This window comes from Accipiter gentilis, chromosome 14, assembly GCF_929443795.1.
Source record: "Accipiter gentilis chromosome 14, bAccGen1.1, whole genome shotgun sequence".
Taxonomy (NCBI): domain Eukaryota; kingdom Metazoa; phylum Chordata; class Aves; order Accipitriformes; family Accipitridae; genus Astur; species Astur gentilis.
The window spans coordinates 7,502,063-7,523,068 of NC_064893.1; the positions used below are offsets into that span (position 1 = coordinate 7,502,063).

General features: G+C 39.1%; 1 protein-coding gene across 4 annotated transcripts in view; it reads left to right on the top strand.

Annotated features, from left to right (window-relative positions):
• The window catches only part of CNTNAP2 (contactin associated protein 2), a 1,223,788-nt gene that overhangs the window by 372,601 nt on the left and 830,181 nt on the right, over positions 1–21,006 (top strand). For all 4 annotated transcript variants that reach the window (XM_049816392.1, XM_049816394.1, XM_049816395.1 and 1 more), the window contains exon 2: positions 6,554–6,664. In XM_049816392.1, the coding sequence (XP_049672349.1) occupies positions 6,554–6,664 (111 nt within the window). The remainder of the gene's footprint in view (positions 1–6,553; positions 6,665–21,006) is intronic.

Here is a 21,006-nt window from a genome sequence, read left to right on the forward strand (position 1 = left end):
AAAAAATGAAGCTTTCACTCTACCACTTATCATCCCTATCTGGTTGATAAAGTGGTCCAACAAACTTGCTGGGGAGAAAAGTTAGCTTTTTATCTTTAAAAAAAAAAAAACAACAAAAAACAGTTTATGGTGGATTTCTTTAAATTATCTCCCACAGTCAAGAAAAACACAACAGAACATGCATAAGGCAAAAGATCATTGAACCGCCCCAAATGTACCAAATGCTGATACATTTGGCAAATAGTATTTCCTTTCCCCATAAGAGAAGGTCTTCCTTGATAAGCTCTTTACTGATTTCTTGCTGACTTAAGAACTTGGAGCATGAGGTGTACCCTGCCTGGCATTTGCCAGCCATTATCGTCAATATTTATTGTTTTCATTAGTGGCCCTTCTAAGGACTAAAGAAGGGGCTTCTCCTGTCACACATGATGAGAGGTTTAGCTATAGGTTTATCATACTGAGCAACAGGCTTGTGACACAGGGCCAAGGTTGCTTTTCTTGTCATTGAAATTGAACCTGTGATAGGCTGTCCTCAATAACACTGCCTTCAAAGTTTAATTTATTTTTTTTTTTAACGGGTTACTGTTGACCATGAACTGCTTTGTAGCATCTCCTGCTTTTCAGTTAGCATTGCTTTAAAAGTTCATTTGAAAGAGTGCATAAAATGTTCTAGCAACTTATGCTTATTTATTCCTACTCTTTGGGGGGACACAGTCTTGTGAATTAAACACGGTGGATTCTAGCATTCATTTCATATTCTAAAATCTGTCTATGCAACATGAAAAGTAAGGCTGTCTCAGCCTGCTAATATGCTGCAATCCAAAACAGCCGCATTAATATTCCTATTGGTTGTCATTGGAGATATGCCAATTCCCATACGTATTTATCCACGTTCCAGAGTGCCCTTGCAATCTCATGACTGCTTTTCAGAAGTGCTTGGTGGCTTATTCTCTCTCCTCAGCATGCTACAGAGAAATCGCTCTACATATTCAAATTGGAGGAGAAAATTGCGTTTAGGATAACTAGCATTTAGCACACAGTACAAATTAAACCCAGATGATATAATTCTCTCCCTTGCTCCCAACATTTACATTAGAATTCATATTTTAAAACAGGAGTCTTTTGCATTACAAGTAAAGATTAAAAGTTGCTTTAAAGTTTTTTTCCTTGTGTTTGACAGGCATTTTTGTATAATCAATGAGTGGAATATACTGATAATAGTTAAGATTTCAGGGTTGGTATTGTAAATGTTCTGTTTGTATGGTCAAAATATTGTGTAAAAGAGAAATGGTTAAGACTTTTTTTTTTTTTTTTTTTTTTTTGTCAGAAAGCCCTGGCTTTGTATATTTCTTGGCTGAGATGGTTTTTTTTTAATGCTACTTCAGATTGACTCATCTGTTTCATATTCTGCTACTGATTAATTGTGGCTATTTTGGACTCGGAACACAATATTGATATTGCAGCCATTTGCCTTTTTGCATCTAAGTTGATCAACTTTTGAGTTCTTAATTTCTGATATACACTTATGGGGCTTTCTTTAGTAAAGTTGTTATTGGCAGCATGTTTATGTCTCAGAGCTAGTATCCTACAGGAAAATTATGATAATGGATTATAATTTGATAGGAAATCTTGACTGAAGATTTTTAAGAAGGAGGGGTGAATCTGTGGATTTTGGGTTTGGTATTTTTTTTTAAACATCTGTTCCTCAGTGCACACTGGACCATAATGATGGAAAAGCCTTTGTTCTTCAAAAGCATTCTTAGTAGGTCACCATCACTTATTTCTGATGACTGCTATTTCTCAGTATCCAAATATTTTTTTCTTTTTTGGAAGCACCGTACACATCTTAGCTCTCTTTTTGCTTTGCTGACAGAATCTTTGCAAGAGCTTCTGTGAGATCCTCTAAAGCAGCTTCAAATTATTAAAAAAAACCACCAGTGACTATAAATGTATACTGTTCCCATTTCTTAACGCTTCTAAAATGTATAGTTCTTTGTATGAGTTCTAACCTACTGCTAGATACAAATGTCAAGAAGATGAACTGCAGATTGTCTTTTTCATCTACTTGGACCGCTTTGATAAGATATGTCAGCAACTTTACAGGTGACCTGTTTATTGGTCAAGATGCTAAGCATTTGAACAGACTTCTGTGAAGTGAAGCATCTAGGTTTTTTGCTTTGCCCACTAAAAATCACTGAAATCACTGGTATAGCAAGGATTAAGATTTAACAGCCTCTGGGATTGATAAATCAAGAGTTTGTGTGCATATGGTCTGCTTTGTGCTACAATCAAGGCCCGTCCCTTCAAATAGTCTGGTCGCTATTCCCCAGATAGTTTACAGACTAAGTAGCAATTAAGCAATTGCAGGTGAAGTAGAAGACAGCTGGTTTTAGTCTATCCAGCATGATGGGTAGACTATATAAATAAACTATAAACCATAAATAGAGTGTGAAACAGGAATGGGCAGGTATCCTTTCCTTGTTTTGTTGAGTGCAAACACCAGAATATATGAGAGGCTGCATTTGGTAGGACAAAAGATCTATCTCACTTGGTATCTGGTTTCCAATAGCCAGGTGCCTGAGAAAGCATGTAAGAACAGGGCAAGTGCATAGCAGTCCTTCCCTTTCCTAGTATTTAGTCTTGAGGAATTTGAAGCTTGTGGATTGCAGACGTTTTCCATTTGTATTTAATGACAATAGGTGACCTTTCTTCCATTGATCTAATTATTTGAACCTCAAGGAAACTTGGTTCTGATGGACATATACTGTAATTTCCCTCTGAATAGGAAAGTCAGAGTAGTAAATGTCATCATACCTATGACAAAGTTATCGGTTCTTTCTATCTGAACAGAATGGAGTGGAGTGGAAGTGTGGTTTTGCTTCAGGAAGTTAACATTTAAATGGACCTAAGCTGGCTTGGATGTTAATACATCACTGAGATAAATGGCATGGAGGAGAGTTTATTTCTTTGCTGCTACGATGCTGGCAGGAGAGTGTGCTCTGTAATTGATTAACAGGGCACAGTACATTGACTTATATGGGGAAAGCTATTATATCTCAGTAACAGGAAGGTATATATGATTCTGGTTTTAGTAAGTAAAAAATTGGATTCTGTAGGAAATAACTAAAACTGCTGAAAGAACCAAAGGTTCCCAAGGATTTTTTTTCTCTTAAATCTGTGGCATAACAGCATTTCATGTTATGAAGGAAGTTTAAATAGTGCACTATATTTAGTGGAACTTTCACACAGGGCTAGAAATATTAGCTTATGTAAGCAGTCTTTTAACTTTTCTTCTGTTGAACCTAAAGTCATGAGTTATTGATGAGGTTAATACCTTTTTTAACTTATATTAATCTGAAGTATAATCCTTCCCTGTAATTTATACGCATTTATGGTGAATTTCCTATATTTTGAAGCCTAAATGAGCAGGCGGATTGGGGTGTGTGTGTTTGTTTTTTAAATAATGAGAAAGTGAGGTATTTTTGGTTTTATTCTTCAGGTTATTAGTTGGTATCCCAAAACAGGCATAGGAAGCAAATGCAGTTCTAAACAACAGTGAGGGAAAACTAGATCAACTCTGTGTTTTCTGCTCCTCCCTACCGCTGCTACCCCCGTATTGGTGATTCCAACCAAACTAAGAAAGCAGAGGTTCAGATTCAATACTTCAAAAGCACATAAACACCACTCATGACTGTCCATAAAAAAAGTGACCGTAGTAGCAAATACAGAGTGATACTCCCTGTGGGATTTTTTTTTTTTTTTTTTTTTTTTTTTTTTTTTTACTATGTCAAGCTTCTCTGTCTTGCTCTTTTGAATCCAAGAGGATGGGTTAGTGAAGCAGAGAGACAAGGCAGGCCATACAGGATGATAATGATTTAGAAGCTAGTACTCTTTCCAGACAAGTTTTTTCCATGTTTCCTTTTGTGTAGCTTCACCAATAGTAGCACCAGGAGAATTTTGCAATAGCTACTGGAATCAGTAAAAGAATCTAAGTTCTGATGAGCTTTGACTATTTGGAGAGTTTTTTTTCAGCTGTGGTAGTGTTTCTGAACAGATTGTCTGAAACCTGGGGCGGGGAGGTGTTGCAGAAATTAGGATTTTGCTCACATTTTATCCCTTTTAAAAAGTTTTTTTTGTTCTGATTTAGGACAGCTCTTTTGTTTCACAAATTCTTTTAGAATATTGTTACCAGTAGCCTCCTGCTATGTACAGTTATCAATCAAATTGCATAAGTAGTAAATATTTTTGTAGCTAAATCTTTCTATTCCTAATATTCTTCCATAAAGATGCATGTTTTTCTCCCCACTACCGCCCCCCCTCCAGTATGAAACTATGGATGGGGGAAAATCTTATAAACCTAACAATTTGCTTTAAAAAATTTACTAAAAAAACCTCCAGGAAACTAAACAATGGTACATGTTCAACCTTAGCTGTCATTATTCATAAGAATTTCTTTTTCCTTAACAGTAAATATCATGTAAGATAGACATAAGAAAATGCTATAAAGAGATTTTGTTATGAATTTTTAAAATGTTTCTGATTATGTGGTGTTCTGCTTTTAAATGTTTCATTCCATTTTTACCTAGACAACAGAATTAATGACAAATGACTTCAAATATCTAGCTAGGTAACACTAATGATGAACTGGCAGTTTGCTAGCAGTCTTTAAGTTGAAAACCTATTTTTATGAACTACCAAAAATACACTATAAATGAATACATGAGAAAAACTTTGTCAAGTAACTCTGTCTTTCTGTGATTATGACAGTTAGGGCAAAATTTGTAATGAGTACTTCAATCCACTGCTCACTTTTATTCTTAAGCTCAAACCATGTACTGCTTTGACTGAAATAATAGCAGCTTGGCACCCAGGATCTTAAAATGCAGGCTTTTGCTCCCTGCCGTACCCCTGCTGCCAGGGAGAGATCCTGTGCAACGCTGGTGTGCTGCTTGGGTGGTGTGATGTGAGTGAGCACCAGGCATCGTACCCATCTGGCTGCAGGCTTCTGACCAAATGTGCTGTGTGGCTGCAGCCAAAGCAGAGGGAGGAGAGGAATCGATCCTTCTGTTTTGTGGTATAAACAATAATAATGCTTAGACCCATTTATCTTCCCTTGTCAAAATTCCGTCATTAAATAGTGTGGTAGTGAACTTTAAAGTAATTGGAACTGTCCTTTAATTCAGTGCAAAGCAGTTGCCCTTTACTCTTACCTGTGCTTTTATGCCGGTATGAATTTTATGTTCTCCCTTAAAAAAACTCTCGGAGATCTGTGAAGGAAACTTATTATTTTGTTAAATGCCAAAGTACTGAAGTACTGATTCATGAACAAATATTTTTCTGTATTTCTGTGCTTCAGTTTCTATTGCTGTGAAAGTCATTTTATTTTTCATTACACGAGACTGGAAATTTTAAGAGACCTGCATTATAAATGACTTGATTCACTCACAATCCTTTTTTTCCCCTTAAAGCTCCTCTTTTGAGTGTAGGATTAATTCAGTCTCCAAGTGTGATCCAGTCTGACCAAATCACCATTTTATAATTGTACCAAAACGGTGGTGTGGCTGAGCATTAAATATGCTGCTTACCGGGAGTGGTCTAATAATGCTTTCTAGATACATAAATCAAGGGTGTTTCCACTTGCAGCAGAGCCTGTGTTGCAGTGCATGTATTTAAAAAGATTAGTCAAGCAGATTGGTGTAGGTTATGGGGTTTTTAAGTTGTACCTGAAATGTAAATGAGTAATTTAACCTACATATTTCAGCCATCTGTTGAAATAAATGAGGAAAAACTAGAACAAAGGCAGTACATTAACTATTGAAGTATTTGAGAAGTCAAAAGCCAATTCTCTTCATTCTAATTTACATAACTTCATACCACAGCAGGAGATTTGTTTTAAACTTTTTTCTTTATTAGAAAGGCAAAGATTCTGATTTTTTTTTTCATCTTAGATGCTAATTCCAAGTTAATCTTCTTTATACTGAGTAAAATAAAAGTGAAGTACTCAAATGGATTATAGAGATTATATTTTTTAAAAAAAGATTATTTTGTTAATTTTTTTCAGTAAATCTGTAATATGTGATAATTCATAGGCATTTATTAATATACCCTAATTTATTTTCTTTTAAAAAATATCAGGTTGTTAGCACTTCTATTGCAGAACTGAAAGTTTGTATCTTATCTACTTTTTATAAAGCTTTCATGATAATACTTTTCTTCAGCACTATGTTTTCATGTCACCAAAACCATTCCAGATGTATCAGGGCAGGCTTTTTTTGTTCATTTGTGGTAACCCTAAAGAGAGTGGTGGCCCATGGTTAGGCATTATCATTACCTAATTTTTCTCTTTGAAGTCTTTATTTTTCATGTAGATGTGCATGCCTCTTGGTTTTTTTGTGGGTTTTCTTGTGGGTTTTCGGGAGGGTTTTTTGTTTCTTTGGTTTTTGTTGGTTTTGTTTGTTTGGTTGGTTGGTTTTTTTTACTGAAATGTTGGGATTCCAATTAATATGTGTGAATAATTAACAGCAAAAAGTGAATCTGTTTTCTTGTGTTTCAGAAAAGTGTGATGAACCTCTGGTCTCAGCATTACCACACTCCTCCTTCAGCAGTTCATCATCTATGACAAGCAGCTATGTGCCAGGGTATGCCAAGTTAAACAAGAGAGGAGGTAAGGGGCGCTCTCTACCTTAATGTTCAGATATTTCAAGAAAAAACAATGAATGATACTTTTAATAAGAAAATGGTTTTTACATAAAATAGTATTGCTTATGTTTGTTTTAACAAAGTTTTAGCTGTCTGACAGACCATTTTTGTAACCAGAATGAATTTCTATTTCATTGTATGTGACAGTAATTGCACTCCTTTGAACCACAGGGAGACGTACGCTACTAAATAGCACGTAGCAGCATGGGCCAAATGCCTAATGTCAATGGAGTCATACGGTACAGTTGTAAAATTGACTTCAGTTAAGAGGACATACCTGTGTTCATTGGGTAAATGAACATTTGCAAGGTCATGGTTGTTGGAGCAAAACTAAACAGCTTTGATGTGCTTTGTTGATTATAACTTGTTTCCCACCTTAGCAATGACTGCTGCCATTCATTTTTTTCTAGCACAACAGGAGCTATGCCTTTTGCATGTATTTCTGTAATGCAATGAGGTGTTGTTCAGAAGTAACAAAGCCATCTCAACTTTGGTGGTTGGAAGAATAGGTGTGTAAGTTGAATGGTCTACCCGGTCTAGTTATATCCTTAAGGCTAGGCAAATTTATTTTACAGTCTGAACACAAATCTTTACCTTCACCCATAACAATTGCCATAGCTTTCCTTGACATTTCTAGATGTCTATATATATATACACCATTTTGATATCAATCTCTTAATTAATTTCACAGGAATTATACATTTAAACATGAAACTTTAGATTAACAGAAAACTAGTATTCTGAATACTATTGATTTTATATTTTTCTAAATAGTATCAATCTAAAAGTCCTAAAATCTAAAGCTTCACTGATTCTTGTGAATCAATAGCAAAATTTTATCTTCCTTCCAAAATACATGTAAAGAGTATAATGCATTGATTTAATGAACCTAGAATTTAGAAATACTTTCACTGTAGGGATGAAGAAGAGAGAGCAAGTGACTGTAACACCTCAATCTTCTAAATCCTGAAGATCTATAATAATTGCAAAACACGAGACTTGTAGAAGTTTGGCTCATTTGCGCTGCTGTTTTATTTTTCCTGCTTCTGCAGAAATTAGTTGCTCCTGTCTGGATACCATATTCTGCCTCCTAAAAAAACCCAAAAAACATTGAAACAAAAGTGACAATCTTTTGTCTTTGGGTGTTTGTAAACAAAATCTGAAATACTATCAAAGGGTGGAACACTGTTAAGATTAAAGGCTGAATTTGTTGCATTGAAATTATAGCCCAGGCTGCCTATGTTCTCCACCAATTTTTTATACTACTGTTTGTGCAGCTTCCAAGCAAAAAAACACGCCACCTTATGAGCAAAGCCACGAATTTACTCTTAGTCTATTTGTAATCTTGATCAAAGAATAATTATTGGTCTAACTATTATTACAAAAAAAGAAGGAAAGAAAAGAAAAAAATACTGTTAGGGAGAAAAGTCTCAATAATAAAACAGACTATGTACACATACTTCCTTGTGTCTGTCCCTTTCCCTGGTGTTATGCTCCTGCTGTCACAGGTCCTCTGAGTCTTATGGTGGATGGCTCTAGCTGGGGTGGGGCTATGGTGCATTGTCAGTGCCCCAGACTCTTTGGTGGGAGGAGGATGCAGATGGATGAGTTAAGACCTGCTGGTCAAACTAAAGGGCAAGAAGGAAATGCACAGGCAGTGGAAGCAAGGACAGGACAGGTATCCTGGGAAGAGTATAGGGACACTGCCCGGTTGTGTAGACGTGGGATCAGGAAGGCCGGAGCTGAACTTGGCAAGGGACACAAAGAATAAGAAGGGCTTCTACTGGTATGTCAGTCAGAAAAGGAAAGGTAAACAAAGTGTACCCCCGATGAACATGACTGGCAAACTGGTAACAACAGATGAGGAAAAGGCTGAGGTACTCAACTGTTTTGCCTCAGTCTTCACTGGCAGTCTCCTTTCCCGCACCTCTCGAGTGGTTGGAACTCAAGGCAGGGCCTGGGGGAGCAACGTCCCTCCTACTGTAAGAGAAGATCAGGTTCGTGACCACCTGAGGAACCTGAACACACATAAGTCTATAGGACCTGACAAGATGCGTCCCAGAGTCCTGAGGGAACTGGCTGATGTAGTTGCCAGGCCACTCTCCATGACACCTGAAAAGTCATGGCAGTCAGATGAAGTCCATGGTGGCTGGAAAAAGGGAAACATTGCACCCATTTTTAAAACAGTAGAAAGGAGGACCCTAGGAACTACCAACCTGTCAGCCTCACCTCTGTGCCTGGGAAGATCATGGAACAGATCCTCCTAGAAGCTATGTTAGGGCACATGGAGGACAAGGAGATGATTTGAGACAGCCAGCATGGTTTCACCAAGGGCAAGTCTTGCCTCACCAACCTAGCGGCCTTCTACAATAGAGTGACTATATCACTGGACAAGGGAAACGCTACAGATGTCATCTATCTGGACTCCTGTAAGGCCTTTGGCACGGTCCCCCACAACATCCTTCTCTCTAAACTGGAGAGGTATGGATTTGATGGGTAGACTATTCGGTAGATAAGGAATTGATTGGATGGTCACATCCAGAGAGTAGTGGTCAATGGCTTAATGTCCAGATGATCAGTGATGAGTAGTGTCCTGCAGGGGTCTGTGTTGGGACCAGTACAGTTTAATAACTTCATCAATGACACAGTGGGATTGAGTGCACCCTCAGCAAATTTGCAGATGACACTAAGCTGAGTGGTGTGTTTAACACACCTGAGGGGTGGGATGCCGTGTGGAGGGACCTGGACAATCTGGAGAAGTGGGCCCATGGGAACCTCATGAGGTTCAATAAGGCCAAGTGCAAGGTCCTGCACTTGGGTCAGGGCAATCCCCAGTATCAATACAGGCTGGGAGATGAAGGGATTGAGAGCAGCCCTGCTGAGAAGGACCTGGGTACTGGTGGATGAAATATTGGATATGGGCTGGCAACATGTGTTTGCAGCCCAGAAAGCCAGCCATATCCTGAGCTGCATCAAAAGAAGCATGGCCAGCAGGTTGAGGGAGGTGATTCTGCCCCTCTACTCTGCTCTTGTAGGACCCCCCCCCCCCCCCCCCAGAGTACTGCATCCAGCTCTGGAGTCCTCAGTTACAGGAAAGACATGGACCTGTTAGAGTGGGTCCAGGGGAGGGCCACAAGAATGATCAGAGTGCTGGAACACCCCTCTCCTATGAGGACAGGCTGAAAGAGTTGGGGTTGTTCAGCCTGGAGAAGAGAAGACTCTGGGGAGAACTTATTGCAGCCTTTCAGTACTTAAAAGGGGCTTCTGAGAAAGATGAGGATGGACTTTTTAGTAGGGCCTCTTGTGATAGGACAAGGTGTAATAGTTTTAAACTAAAAGAGGGTAGATTCAGACTAGATAGAAGGAAGGAAATTTTTTTACAATGAGGGTGGTGAAACACTGGACCAGGTGGCCCAGAGAGGTGGTACATGACCCTTCTCTGGATGTGTTCAAGGTCAGGTTGGATAGGGCTATGAGCAACCTGATGTAGTTGAAGATGTCCCTTCTTATTGCAGGGGGGGTTAACTAGATGGCCTTTAAAGGTCCCTTCCAATCCAAACTATTCTATGATTCTATGTCAATGACAACATTGACATGGTAGGATTCGTTTGAGGTTAATTGTATGTCTTTTTAGGTAATAGGGTGAGGGCAGCTGCGCAATCAAGGGGGCAAAGCTGTAGACATGGGAGACACTGGGGCAGGTGGTGCCCTGGCTGCTGGGGCACCATCCCTTGTCCACAAGCAGGATGAGCAGTGCTGGTGGGACCAGCAGGTTCTGCCATTTATCTGGAGATTGTCATGCAGGAAGGGATGAGCCAGGTCTGATGTAAAGCCAGGAAGCAAAATCCATAAGTGGGGAAGTACATGGGATGGGGCTGGGCATTGATACACCTATGATGTGGCTCAGGTAGAGCCTGGGCGTTGAAGTGGGGCTCACAGGCAGGGCGAGTGGATCCCCTGCTGGGTAGGGCAATTTTGGCCTCAGGGCCCTGACATTGATCTTGGTTTATTAGTCTGCAACTCCATATGTCTGAATTCTTTGCACGTGTGTGTTTCACACATGTAGGATTCTTGTTCTTCAAACTCTTTTTCTCTTGGTTTTTGTTCTCTAAAATCAGTCTTAGCCACCTCCCAAGGTTGCTTTCTTTTAATGACTAGTAATTGACCTGGTGAGTTGCTTATAGCACTGCTCCCTCTGGTACCACCCTGTGCCTGTATTTTCAATACCTCTTCTATCGTCCCATGATTGTAGTCCTCTACGCTACATTTTTATTCTACAGTAACAGTTTGTTCTCTGCAGAATATTGACTTTAGGTACAGAAATATATCAAAATTGTTATACTGATAGTCACTAGCCCGTGCAATCACAAAGCTAAGTTACAGGTAAAACAGATTAGGCTATGTTACCTGGTTGTTAGAGAATTGCTATTACAACTAAACGAGCTAAACAGAAGGCGAAGTCTAGCTTAGAGAAAATACAGCTGACAAGCTTTAGTCCTGCAGCCCTGCAGAGTTGATGCAAAGCCTGTGGCCTGACAGGAGCATTGGCAATTTTTTTGGCCTTAGGCCTGCAGGCTAGTAGATAACACTGTTTATTGCTCCAGAAATTTAGAAGACTTCTGAGTGACAATAAACACTGTTTTATGCTGGTTTCGGGATTTTACTTCTGTGTTGCCTTTATTTTGTTACATGCCTTTTAGTAATTCTCATTCTTTCTGTTGCAGTGTGTTTGAACATAGATTTTGATAGGCTGTTGTGTCCCTTAATTTGTGTTTTCAACTGTTCATTGTCCAGATGAAAGTAGTTAAGGAATGGTTCAATCGTAAAACACTGCTCATCATTTAGGTTGAATTCTGCTTTATCTGATCACAGTTACGTTAATATGCATTCTATTCCCTGTTCTAAAATAGAAGAAAGTCACTAGAATCACTTTAACAAAATAAAGCTTTGCATCAGCTTGGTGAGCAGGATCTTCAAATTGATTTTAGATGACTATTTCTCCTTTTAGTTTACTAGACTACTTATTCTATTGTAAGTGAAAGGCAAATCAGACATTTGGAATTTAATTTTTTTCCTTTAATTATATTTACCCTCCCGTTTCTTACTCTTATAATCACTACAGTGAAGTTTCTTTTAATGATGTTTCTTTAGCAATATGGATCTACAGTGCTGTTATTAATCAAATATTTGCTTAATTTCCTCTGTCAAAAGGTCATCTGAAATTTAGTTGCATCTCTTTCCTTAAATTGCAACTTCTTTAGACTGTTGTCATCCATCTCTTAATACCTATGAAGCCTAGTATACATACTTTTCAAAGCTGAAGCTTCAATATGTACATTACCTAATTTTGCTTTCCCAATTCTAGTGCCAGTAAAAGCACTGCAGAATTCAGGAATATGTTTAACATGTGAACTCGGCCTTTGCTGTGTTTACCCTTCTGCTTCTACAAATGATGGAAAATAGCTCAGTTTTAACGCTGAGCTATTTTACAACATCATGGAATAACAGATATTGCTAAGCAAACCAGTAATAAGGGAATCCAATTTTTTTTTTCTCCACAGAGTCATTATCAGCTAATAGGTTCCCAAATCAAATGTGCTATTTAAACCACATTGTGCTCAAGTCATTAAATGGAAAAAACTGCCCCTCATCTAGCCCCAGACCCTTTAAATTAAGGAAATGCGCATTTGAAAATTCTAGTCTCCAACCCAATTATATTTTTCTTTGCTGTTTTCATGGCACTTCACTCTAGACTGGCAAAACACTTTAGCAGATTAGATAGTATATTTTACTCTATTGATTAAGACACTGATTTACTGAACAGTCACATCATGTTATTAAGAAGGTTGCAGTTGTGACTGTAGTTGTTCTGGTTCAATTTCCTGTTAAAAATATTGCAACTGGAAGGATGCACATCAAAGAGTTTAATTTTTTCAGTGGTTTTTAGAAGGCTTCAAAAGCAGAAACATCCATTAATTTATTCCTAATGTTTGATATCACTTTGTTTACAAATCCCGTAACTAGTGATCTAGGCAAACAGAACTAAAACTTCATGGAATGGCATTGATCTGGAAACTGAGCCTCCAGGGTATTTTACTATGTCAGTATGTGAGAATGTTTTACATTTTCCACGGCTGTCTACTCAGACCCCTGTAAGCCTTCACTGATTTATGGATTAGTACATATCGTGGTTTAACCCCAGCTGGCAAGTAAGCACCACGCAGCCACTTGCTTACTCCCCGCTGGTGAGATGGGGGAGAGAATTGGAAGAGTAAAAGTGAGAAAACTCATGGGCTGAGATAAAGACAGTTTAATAAGTAAAGGAAAAGCCACATGCACAAGCAAAACAAATCAAGGAATTCAATCACCACTTCCCATCGGCAAGCAGATGTTCAGCCATCTCCAGGAAAGCAGGGCTCCATCACATGTAATGGTTACTTGGGAAGACAAACGCCATCACTCCGAACGTCCACACTTTCCTTCTTCTTCCCCCAGCTTTATACGCTGAGCATGATGTCATATAGTCTGGGATACCCCTTGGGTCGGCTGTCCCGTCTGTGTCCCCTCCCAGCTCCTTGTGCCCCCCCAGCCTGCTCGCTGGTGGGGTGGGGTGAGAAGCAGAAAAGGCCTTGACTCTGTGTAAGCCCTGATCAGCAGTAACTAAACATCCCTGTGTTATCGACACTGTTTCCAGCACAAATCCAAAACATTGCCCCATACTAGTTACGATGAAGAAAATTAACTCTACCGCAGCCAAAACTAGCACAGTACATACAGTTACTTGAAAGGAAAAGCAGATTCGATGGACAGAGTATAACTTGATTAGAAAAGTTAACTTCTCCAAATCCTTTTACTTGGTGCTTCATACTCTTCTGCATTGCCCCTTGTTCTTGTTCCAATCCACATTTCTTGTTAGGGTAAGCAAAGGGAAGTATCCTGAGCTTTTTTGGGGGGGAAAAAAGAGTTCTTTTTAATTAGAGGAAAAACTGCTGATTGTAGAAACAAATATTCAGTGGTTACCTGCAGGTGTCTCAATCTCTTGCAAATGCATACCAAAATGTACTAAAATTTGAAGCCCCAATTTCTATGTCAGTGAGTAAGAGTCTTTGATTTATATAATTGTTACAACTGTGAATCTGTATTTCCACAATCACAAAGAGCCAGAGTCTTGGGGGTACAATGCATATATGCTTTTTACACCATGTCTCTTTCACTGATCCGCAAAGCACCCCAACTGTCTCATGGGCTGCCTTCCCTCTTCTGCCTTCCTGGGTGCTTTCAATCATAGCAGCTGTGAAAAAGAAGTAAATGCTTTCATTTAATTATCATGGAAAGAATTAGGGAACAAGAAGGCCCCAGAAAACTTAGACTTTTGTTGTCCTCTCTTTGCAAACAAAAGAAGGTCGTTCCTCTGCTATACTACTACTTAACAACACATTTCACTGGAATTAGTGCTGTGCGAAGCAATTCCTGCTATACCTGTCAGACCCGCAAAGAAATGGGGTGAAGAACATTTGAAATGTAAGGTGTGGCAAAACTTATGTGAAGACTGGAATGATGCAATGAATTGCATAGTGAAAGTAGGTTTGGGGAAGGTAGAGCGTGGTGACTCCTGACTCCTGTTAAAGGCTCCTAAGCAAAAGCTTGGATTTAAAAAGCTAAATGGCACTGAATTAGCAACTGTTCAGATAGAGGTCGCTATAGTCAGAGTCTATCAAATTATCCTTTTGAAAGTAAGATGATTTTTCATTTTAAACAACTAAGTCTTAGTGCTACACGGTATTGCAGTATTTTTTTGTATTTTTTTTAATTGTAAAGATTACTAGCATGTTGTTCAGTGCCAATATAACAAAGGTACAGACTAACTTTGAAATGTCTGTAGTTTGTATGAGAAAACAAAGCACCACAGAAGAGGAGAAATGCACGTGGCTTTTCTTTTTTGTTCCTGTCGCTATCACTTTTATCTAAATATATGCAAACATTGTTAATTCTTTGAATACTGTAAAATCCTAAAACTTTTTACGTTGGATGCACTTGTTAAAAAATATTTTGAATATTTTCTCACTTATCAGATCACATTCTATACTTACGTAAACCAAACATTTCTAAGTGTATTAAATGATCCAATGTAACATTTGGAGAAACATAAGAATGTGTTACCTTTGAAAAAAATATTTAATTTTCCTTTTCAAAATGACTGACACAGGAGTCATTCACACTGGCACATAAATATGTGCCATTAATTTAACAGCCCTGTAACACATTTTAACTGAAATCTAGTTAGTACACTAGCTAGAAAGATTTCAGAATTCCTTCTGTTTTTGTCATACCTATTGTTCTGCAAAAGTAGTCCGTATTGCTACCACCTTACTAACTAAAGTGGCATCAGAGGAAAGGAGAGTTTTCAATTAGCTCATTCTAGAGCTTTTTAAAAATCTATCTACAGTAGCTTTTGCATATGTGATGTCAAGGTTATAAGGTCTACCATCTTATGACCTGCCATCAGTAGAATCAATGGACTGTATCACATCATAAGGAGGATTCTTAGCACACTTTGATATAATGCATTATCAATCTTCCTTTTAATGGTTCCCAAGCTATTGGACCTTACACTTCTCACTAGGACAAGAATTAATGCTGCCCATCGTCCACCTCATACCATTTTAATTTAGGGAAGAAATTCTACATTATTTCAACATAATGTAATGTTATATAATATAATTGGAAGCCGCTTGAAACTGAGCAGAGTCTCAGAACTTCAGAAATAATCCCAGCAGACAGTGAAAGTATGAAGGTCATAATGAATCTTTGGATGTATGGAAATTATCTTTTGCACAGTGGAATAAAGAAGAAGAAATTTGGTATCCAGGGCTCTCTTTCAAGTCTAGTATTAGGGAGGAATCTGAATCTGCCAACAAAATTGATAATGGAATATGAGGGGAAGTTTCTGTCAGACAGTTGACGTTCAAAAAGTAGTCCTTTTATCACCGCTGTGTAACTCCTGTCTAGGCTTTCATGTTGCTTTTTAATCAGGGTGCTGACATTGACTTGTTTTCGGAATTATTGATCTGTCTATAAAACAAGCATCAGAAAATTTAAGTGTTGGCATAGGTGTAATTGAGACAGTATGTTTTTTCTCAGTGGAGTTTTAAATTTTGGCTTCTGTGTGGAAGATGCAAGAACTTATCTATTACAGGATATGTTGCTTTTATTCCCCAAATCATTCTCAGTGAGTCAATCAGATCTGTTCTGCAACAGGTCTATCAATGTAAAAAAATGCTTGTGGGAGTCTTGCCTTAGACACCACTGGGTGTCACCAGGGGATACCTGGCCTAGGTTCTTTTTAGCATGGCTATTAAAACCTCCAATACCATAACCAATATCACTACTTCTCCAATTCCTTATTACTTTTCTATAATGGAATACAAGAAAGATTTTTTTTTTCCTTTTGACAAAGGGAATGTAAAAGTGATGGTTAGCATTGGCCTGGATTCTGTGAGCTGTTTGGGTTCATCCCTTCACGGGACTTGCCAAGAATTTAGTTTGGGTGCAAATCTCAAGGTAAGAAGGTGCTTTCTTTACATTAACATTGTCCAAATAGAGACAGTAGGGAGCTAGAGTGCAGTAATTAGCATGCTGTAGATCATCACCTTAAATACTGCAATTTCCTTGTGTTGACAAGACCTTTGGGCACACTAAGCATGCCTGTATGCAACATAACTCATTATATTTTGATTAAAACCCTCTTAGAGGAAAGTTATTGCAGAGTTGCCCGTGGTTTGTAAAATCACTGCCCAGGTTACTGAATGCTGTCTTTTCTAAGTAGGTAAGCACTTAAGAGTAATAATAGATAGAGTATCATAAAAGTACGGTAACAACCATGAGAAAAAGAGTCGTATCATCTACTTAGCTTTTGTCTGTCTACAAGACAGCTCTTGCTGAGTAAGAATTTATAAATAATTAAAACATGTTTCCTTTAAATAAATAAACAGTTCCCTTTCTGTAAATATGTGCTTTAGATAAACACACATTGTACAATCCAATACAGATTATTTTCTGAAACTATGCTGTGTAATATGTAGTAGATGAAATTAGGTGATTGGAAGTCAGGGCAAATTGAATATTGATACCTATTAAATAATTACTTTTCTATTTAAAAAATGTGGAAAATGACTTATGACTGAAAAAAGTCCTCTAGTGGTTTACTTATTAATGCAACCTTAAAAACATGTTTGCACTGGACATTGCATTCTTTGTGTTGCACACAGTATAAACAACACTATTTCTGGAATGTTTTAGAGAGACTACAAGTAACTGATGTTTTGTTTTGGTTTGTGGTTTTTTTTGTTGGTGGTGGTTTTTATTCACTTCAAGATGTAGCTCCTTTTGGAGCTCCTTTACCTGTGAGGGTAAATGAAAACACTTCCATTTTATTAGTAAGATTATCTTTTGGTATTATTCCTAATAAAATTTTTGTATAACACTAACTTCAACCTCTGGATTCTTTTCATCTTTTAAAATCCATAAATAATTCAGGCTCAGCTCATCATTTGTGATTTCCTTTGGAACTAGAGAGAAAAGTCTTGTAGGAAAGGCATTTATCCCCTCACGGCTATTATTTCATGGTCAAATATTATTGCTGGATTCATATAATTTTCTGTATGTCTTTATCTGCTTCATATCCTACCACGTAATCCATTTTGCTTATTCCTTACCCTCAAAATAAATAGCTAGGCACCCCGCTTTGATTTCTAATGCAACTCACTTCAGGTCTGTGAATGCTCGTATCTCTGTTTTGAAAACAGTTGTGATTGCCACTCGGTTGACCTTAGCACTTGTTTTCTGTGCTTCAGTGATCTGGCCCTAATGAAACATTTTTCATAAATACCTACATTTTGTAGAAGACATTCTTAAAGATACAAAAAAAAAATGTTTGCACTAGCTCATTCCTCTGAATCCACAGGCTATTTCAGTCTCTGAAGCAATATATGGGGCAGTAGGAAAAAACCATGCGTTGCAGGAAGATAGTAGATTTTGTGAAGGGGCAGGAAAAAGAAGCATCAAAAAGGGGAAAAAAATTACCAGTGTACATCCAAGTCAAACTGGTGCATTGAAAAAGTAACTTTAAAAAGGAAAAACATCACCTTTTTTCATTCAAAACACAATCCAAGTAACAGAGTCTGTGGAAAGTGAAGCTCAAATAATTGGATAAAAATAAAGCATCATTAGCTTATGTTAATTTACCATATCCCAACAAATACAGAAAGCATGACCATTTTTTCCAGTTCATAACTAATTTGTTAATTAAAGTGTTCAAAATACCTAATTGGCTTATTTATTGCATATCGAGATGGGGAGGAGGCTAAAAAAAAAAAAAAAACTGAGTTATCTGTTAAACTTTGTGTGTGAAACTTTTTCTACAGCAATCGTTTGCAGAGGTAGCAGTTCCAGGTTCAGCTGGAGACATAAGGAAGATCGGCAGCTGTCTAGGGCCACAGACAGACTGGGACAGCAGATCTGCCCTGGCTCTGCTGAGCAGCTAGCTTTTTTCAGACAACGTTCAACTTAGTTCATTAATTGTTTCTAAAGCTAATGAACAGCTGACTCTGGTAGGAAAGCAGCTGTGCTGGCGGCAGAGAGTAGGCAGCCTCACAGCCAGCCAGACCGGTTCCATATATCACAAATAAACTTTTCCCGTACCCTTAGGAACCGGTGCAGGTCTGGCCGTTTACCGCAAATTCAGTGCTCTTGACTATACTAAAAGCTCAGAGTTTAATCTGAAGGTTTCTAAAGCAGCACTGGGACATTAACCTGTAAATAGTGAAATTTGTTTAGATGTTTTTACTGGCTTTATCTCTATGCTATCTTGAAAAGGCAGACCTGATTATCTCTCCAACTCCACTCAGAATAATTATGTTCTTATTTGCATTTGAGCAGGAGCTAATAGTCTCAAACATGGGGTGACTGACAAGTTTATACTTGAGCTTTACAGGTGGTATAGTATATCTGGCCTTTCTCTTTCTTACTGTTTGCAGTCAGCTGCTTCAAATTTCACACAGACAAGTCATGCACATAAGATATGTTGAAAGTTCTCACGCTCTTTCTAAAAGTGATTATACCTGTATTGCATTTATTCGGTATGTGTTTCGGAACCATTCATGGAGTTTGCATTCACACAAGTGTCACCTGTAAGTGGAGGTGTTATTGTTAGTCAGATGACACAGAGGTGTTAGTGCAGAAAGAGTATTGCCAATGGCAGGTTCTTGCCTGCCTAAAGACAATCTTTCACAGCAGGACATCAGTCCTTGTAAGTCAGGCACTAAATTAGATAGTCAATCCGTTTAAAGATTGCAGACATTACCTCTGGTATCTAATTTCAATTCTGAAAACAGGGAGTGGAGCTTTATCCTATTTAAAAAGCTAGCACACTTTATAATTAAATTTTAGAGTTAATATAAAGGGTGAGACTTTGGCTGAAAAATGCACGGTAATGACACACTGGAGTTCTGCTAGATGCCTCCTCAACCCGATGCCTTGTTGTCATGGTTTAAGCCCAGCCAGCAACAAAGCAAGCACCACGAAGCCACTCGCTCTCTCCCTCCTTCCCCCCCTGGCCCCTGTGGGATGATAAGGAGAAATATAAAGGGAGGCCTGTGGGTTGAGACAAGGACTGGGAGAGATCACTCACCACTTATGGTCACGGGCAAAAGACAGGCTCAACTTGGGAAAGAAACTAAATCAATTTAATTGGCTACCAATCAAATCAAAACAAGGATATTAGGAAGCAAACCCAAACCTTAGAACACCTTGCCCCCAGCCCTCCCTCCTTCCTGGCTCGACCCCACTCCCGGTTCTCTCCACCTCCTCCCCGCCTCAGCGGCACAGGGGGGGACAGGGGATGGGGGTTGGGGTCAGCTCCCCACACCTTGTCTCTGCGGCTCCTTCCTCCTCAGGGGGAGGAGGACTCCTCACTCTTCCCCTGCTCCACCATGGGGTCCCTCCCACAGGAGACAGTCCTTCACGAACGACTCCAGCGTGACTCCTTTCCATGGGCTGTAGTTCCTCACAAACTTCCCTGCTGTGGGTCCTTTCTGTGGGCCAATCTTCAGTCACAGACTGCTCCAGCATGGGTTTTCTCATGGAGTCATGGCCATCTTCAGGGGCCTCCGCTCCACTGCTCATCTCCGTGGGCTGCAGCCTGCCGTCTCACCATGGGCTGCAGGGGCATCCCCTCCTTCTTCACTGACCTCAGTATCTGCATAGATGTTCCTTTCACATCCCAATCCCCTCTCTGCTGCAGGTTTCCCCTTCTTAAATCTGTTCTCCCAGAGGTGCTACCACCGTCACTGATGGGCTCAGCCTTGGCCAGAGGTGGGTCCAACCTGGAGCTGGGAAAGCTTCTGGCAGCTTCTCGCAGGAGCCACCCCTGCAGCCCCTCTCCCACTACCAAGAAACCTGCCACGCAACCCCAAAACACTCATCTACGTTGGAGTTGGCACATTTAACAAATTAGAAAATTTCATGCTTCCTCAGAAAATGGAACTACTGCGTTTGCACAGATAAGTGGGAACACGTGGGATTAAAAAAACCCATGGGAAAACTGGCTAACCTCTTTTGACAGGTCCGGTACATTTAGGAGTAGCAGAGGCTGACAGGTTAGATATCCTAGGTTAGGTTACAGCTACAGATACTTCAGACCAAGATACAAAGATGTGTGAGACTCAGCTGGAATTGAGGCGAAGATGCAGTGAGTGTACAGAAAATGCACTGTCAGCTGCTTCCAAGGTAGGTGCCTCTTGTCAGACAGTATGTTTCACCCTCTCCTGCACACAAAATGCAGGTTTCCTTCCATCGATGGGTGTAGTGCAACTGGTAGATAGCTTCTTTGAGCACAGCCAGAGCACTGCCTTTCCCAAATAAGACATAAACAAGTGTAAAAGCTGGTAGAAATGGGAGCTATTTGGCTACCATTATAACCTCCTAGTACAATAATATACTGAAAGAGAGAAAAGAAATAATGTGGTAAAATGAGGCTATTCGCTGCAGGATGAGAGCGCGCAGCTATTATTCATGTTTCAGCCTTTACAATTAGACGTATTATTCACAAGCAAATCTGAACTACACAGTAAGAGACAGGACATTAATACTCATTTTTCTGTATGTGAGTTATTACATAAGTCACAAAAAATATCTCTGGATCTGAAGAGTCTGACTTGGCATCCAGTCCCAGGTCAGAGATTTGCTGTTGGTTTCACTTTGTTTTGTCTCATTTTCTTAGATGAAACTATTTTTTAACCCATTTGTGTC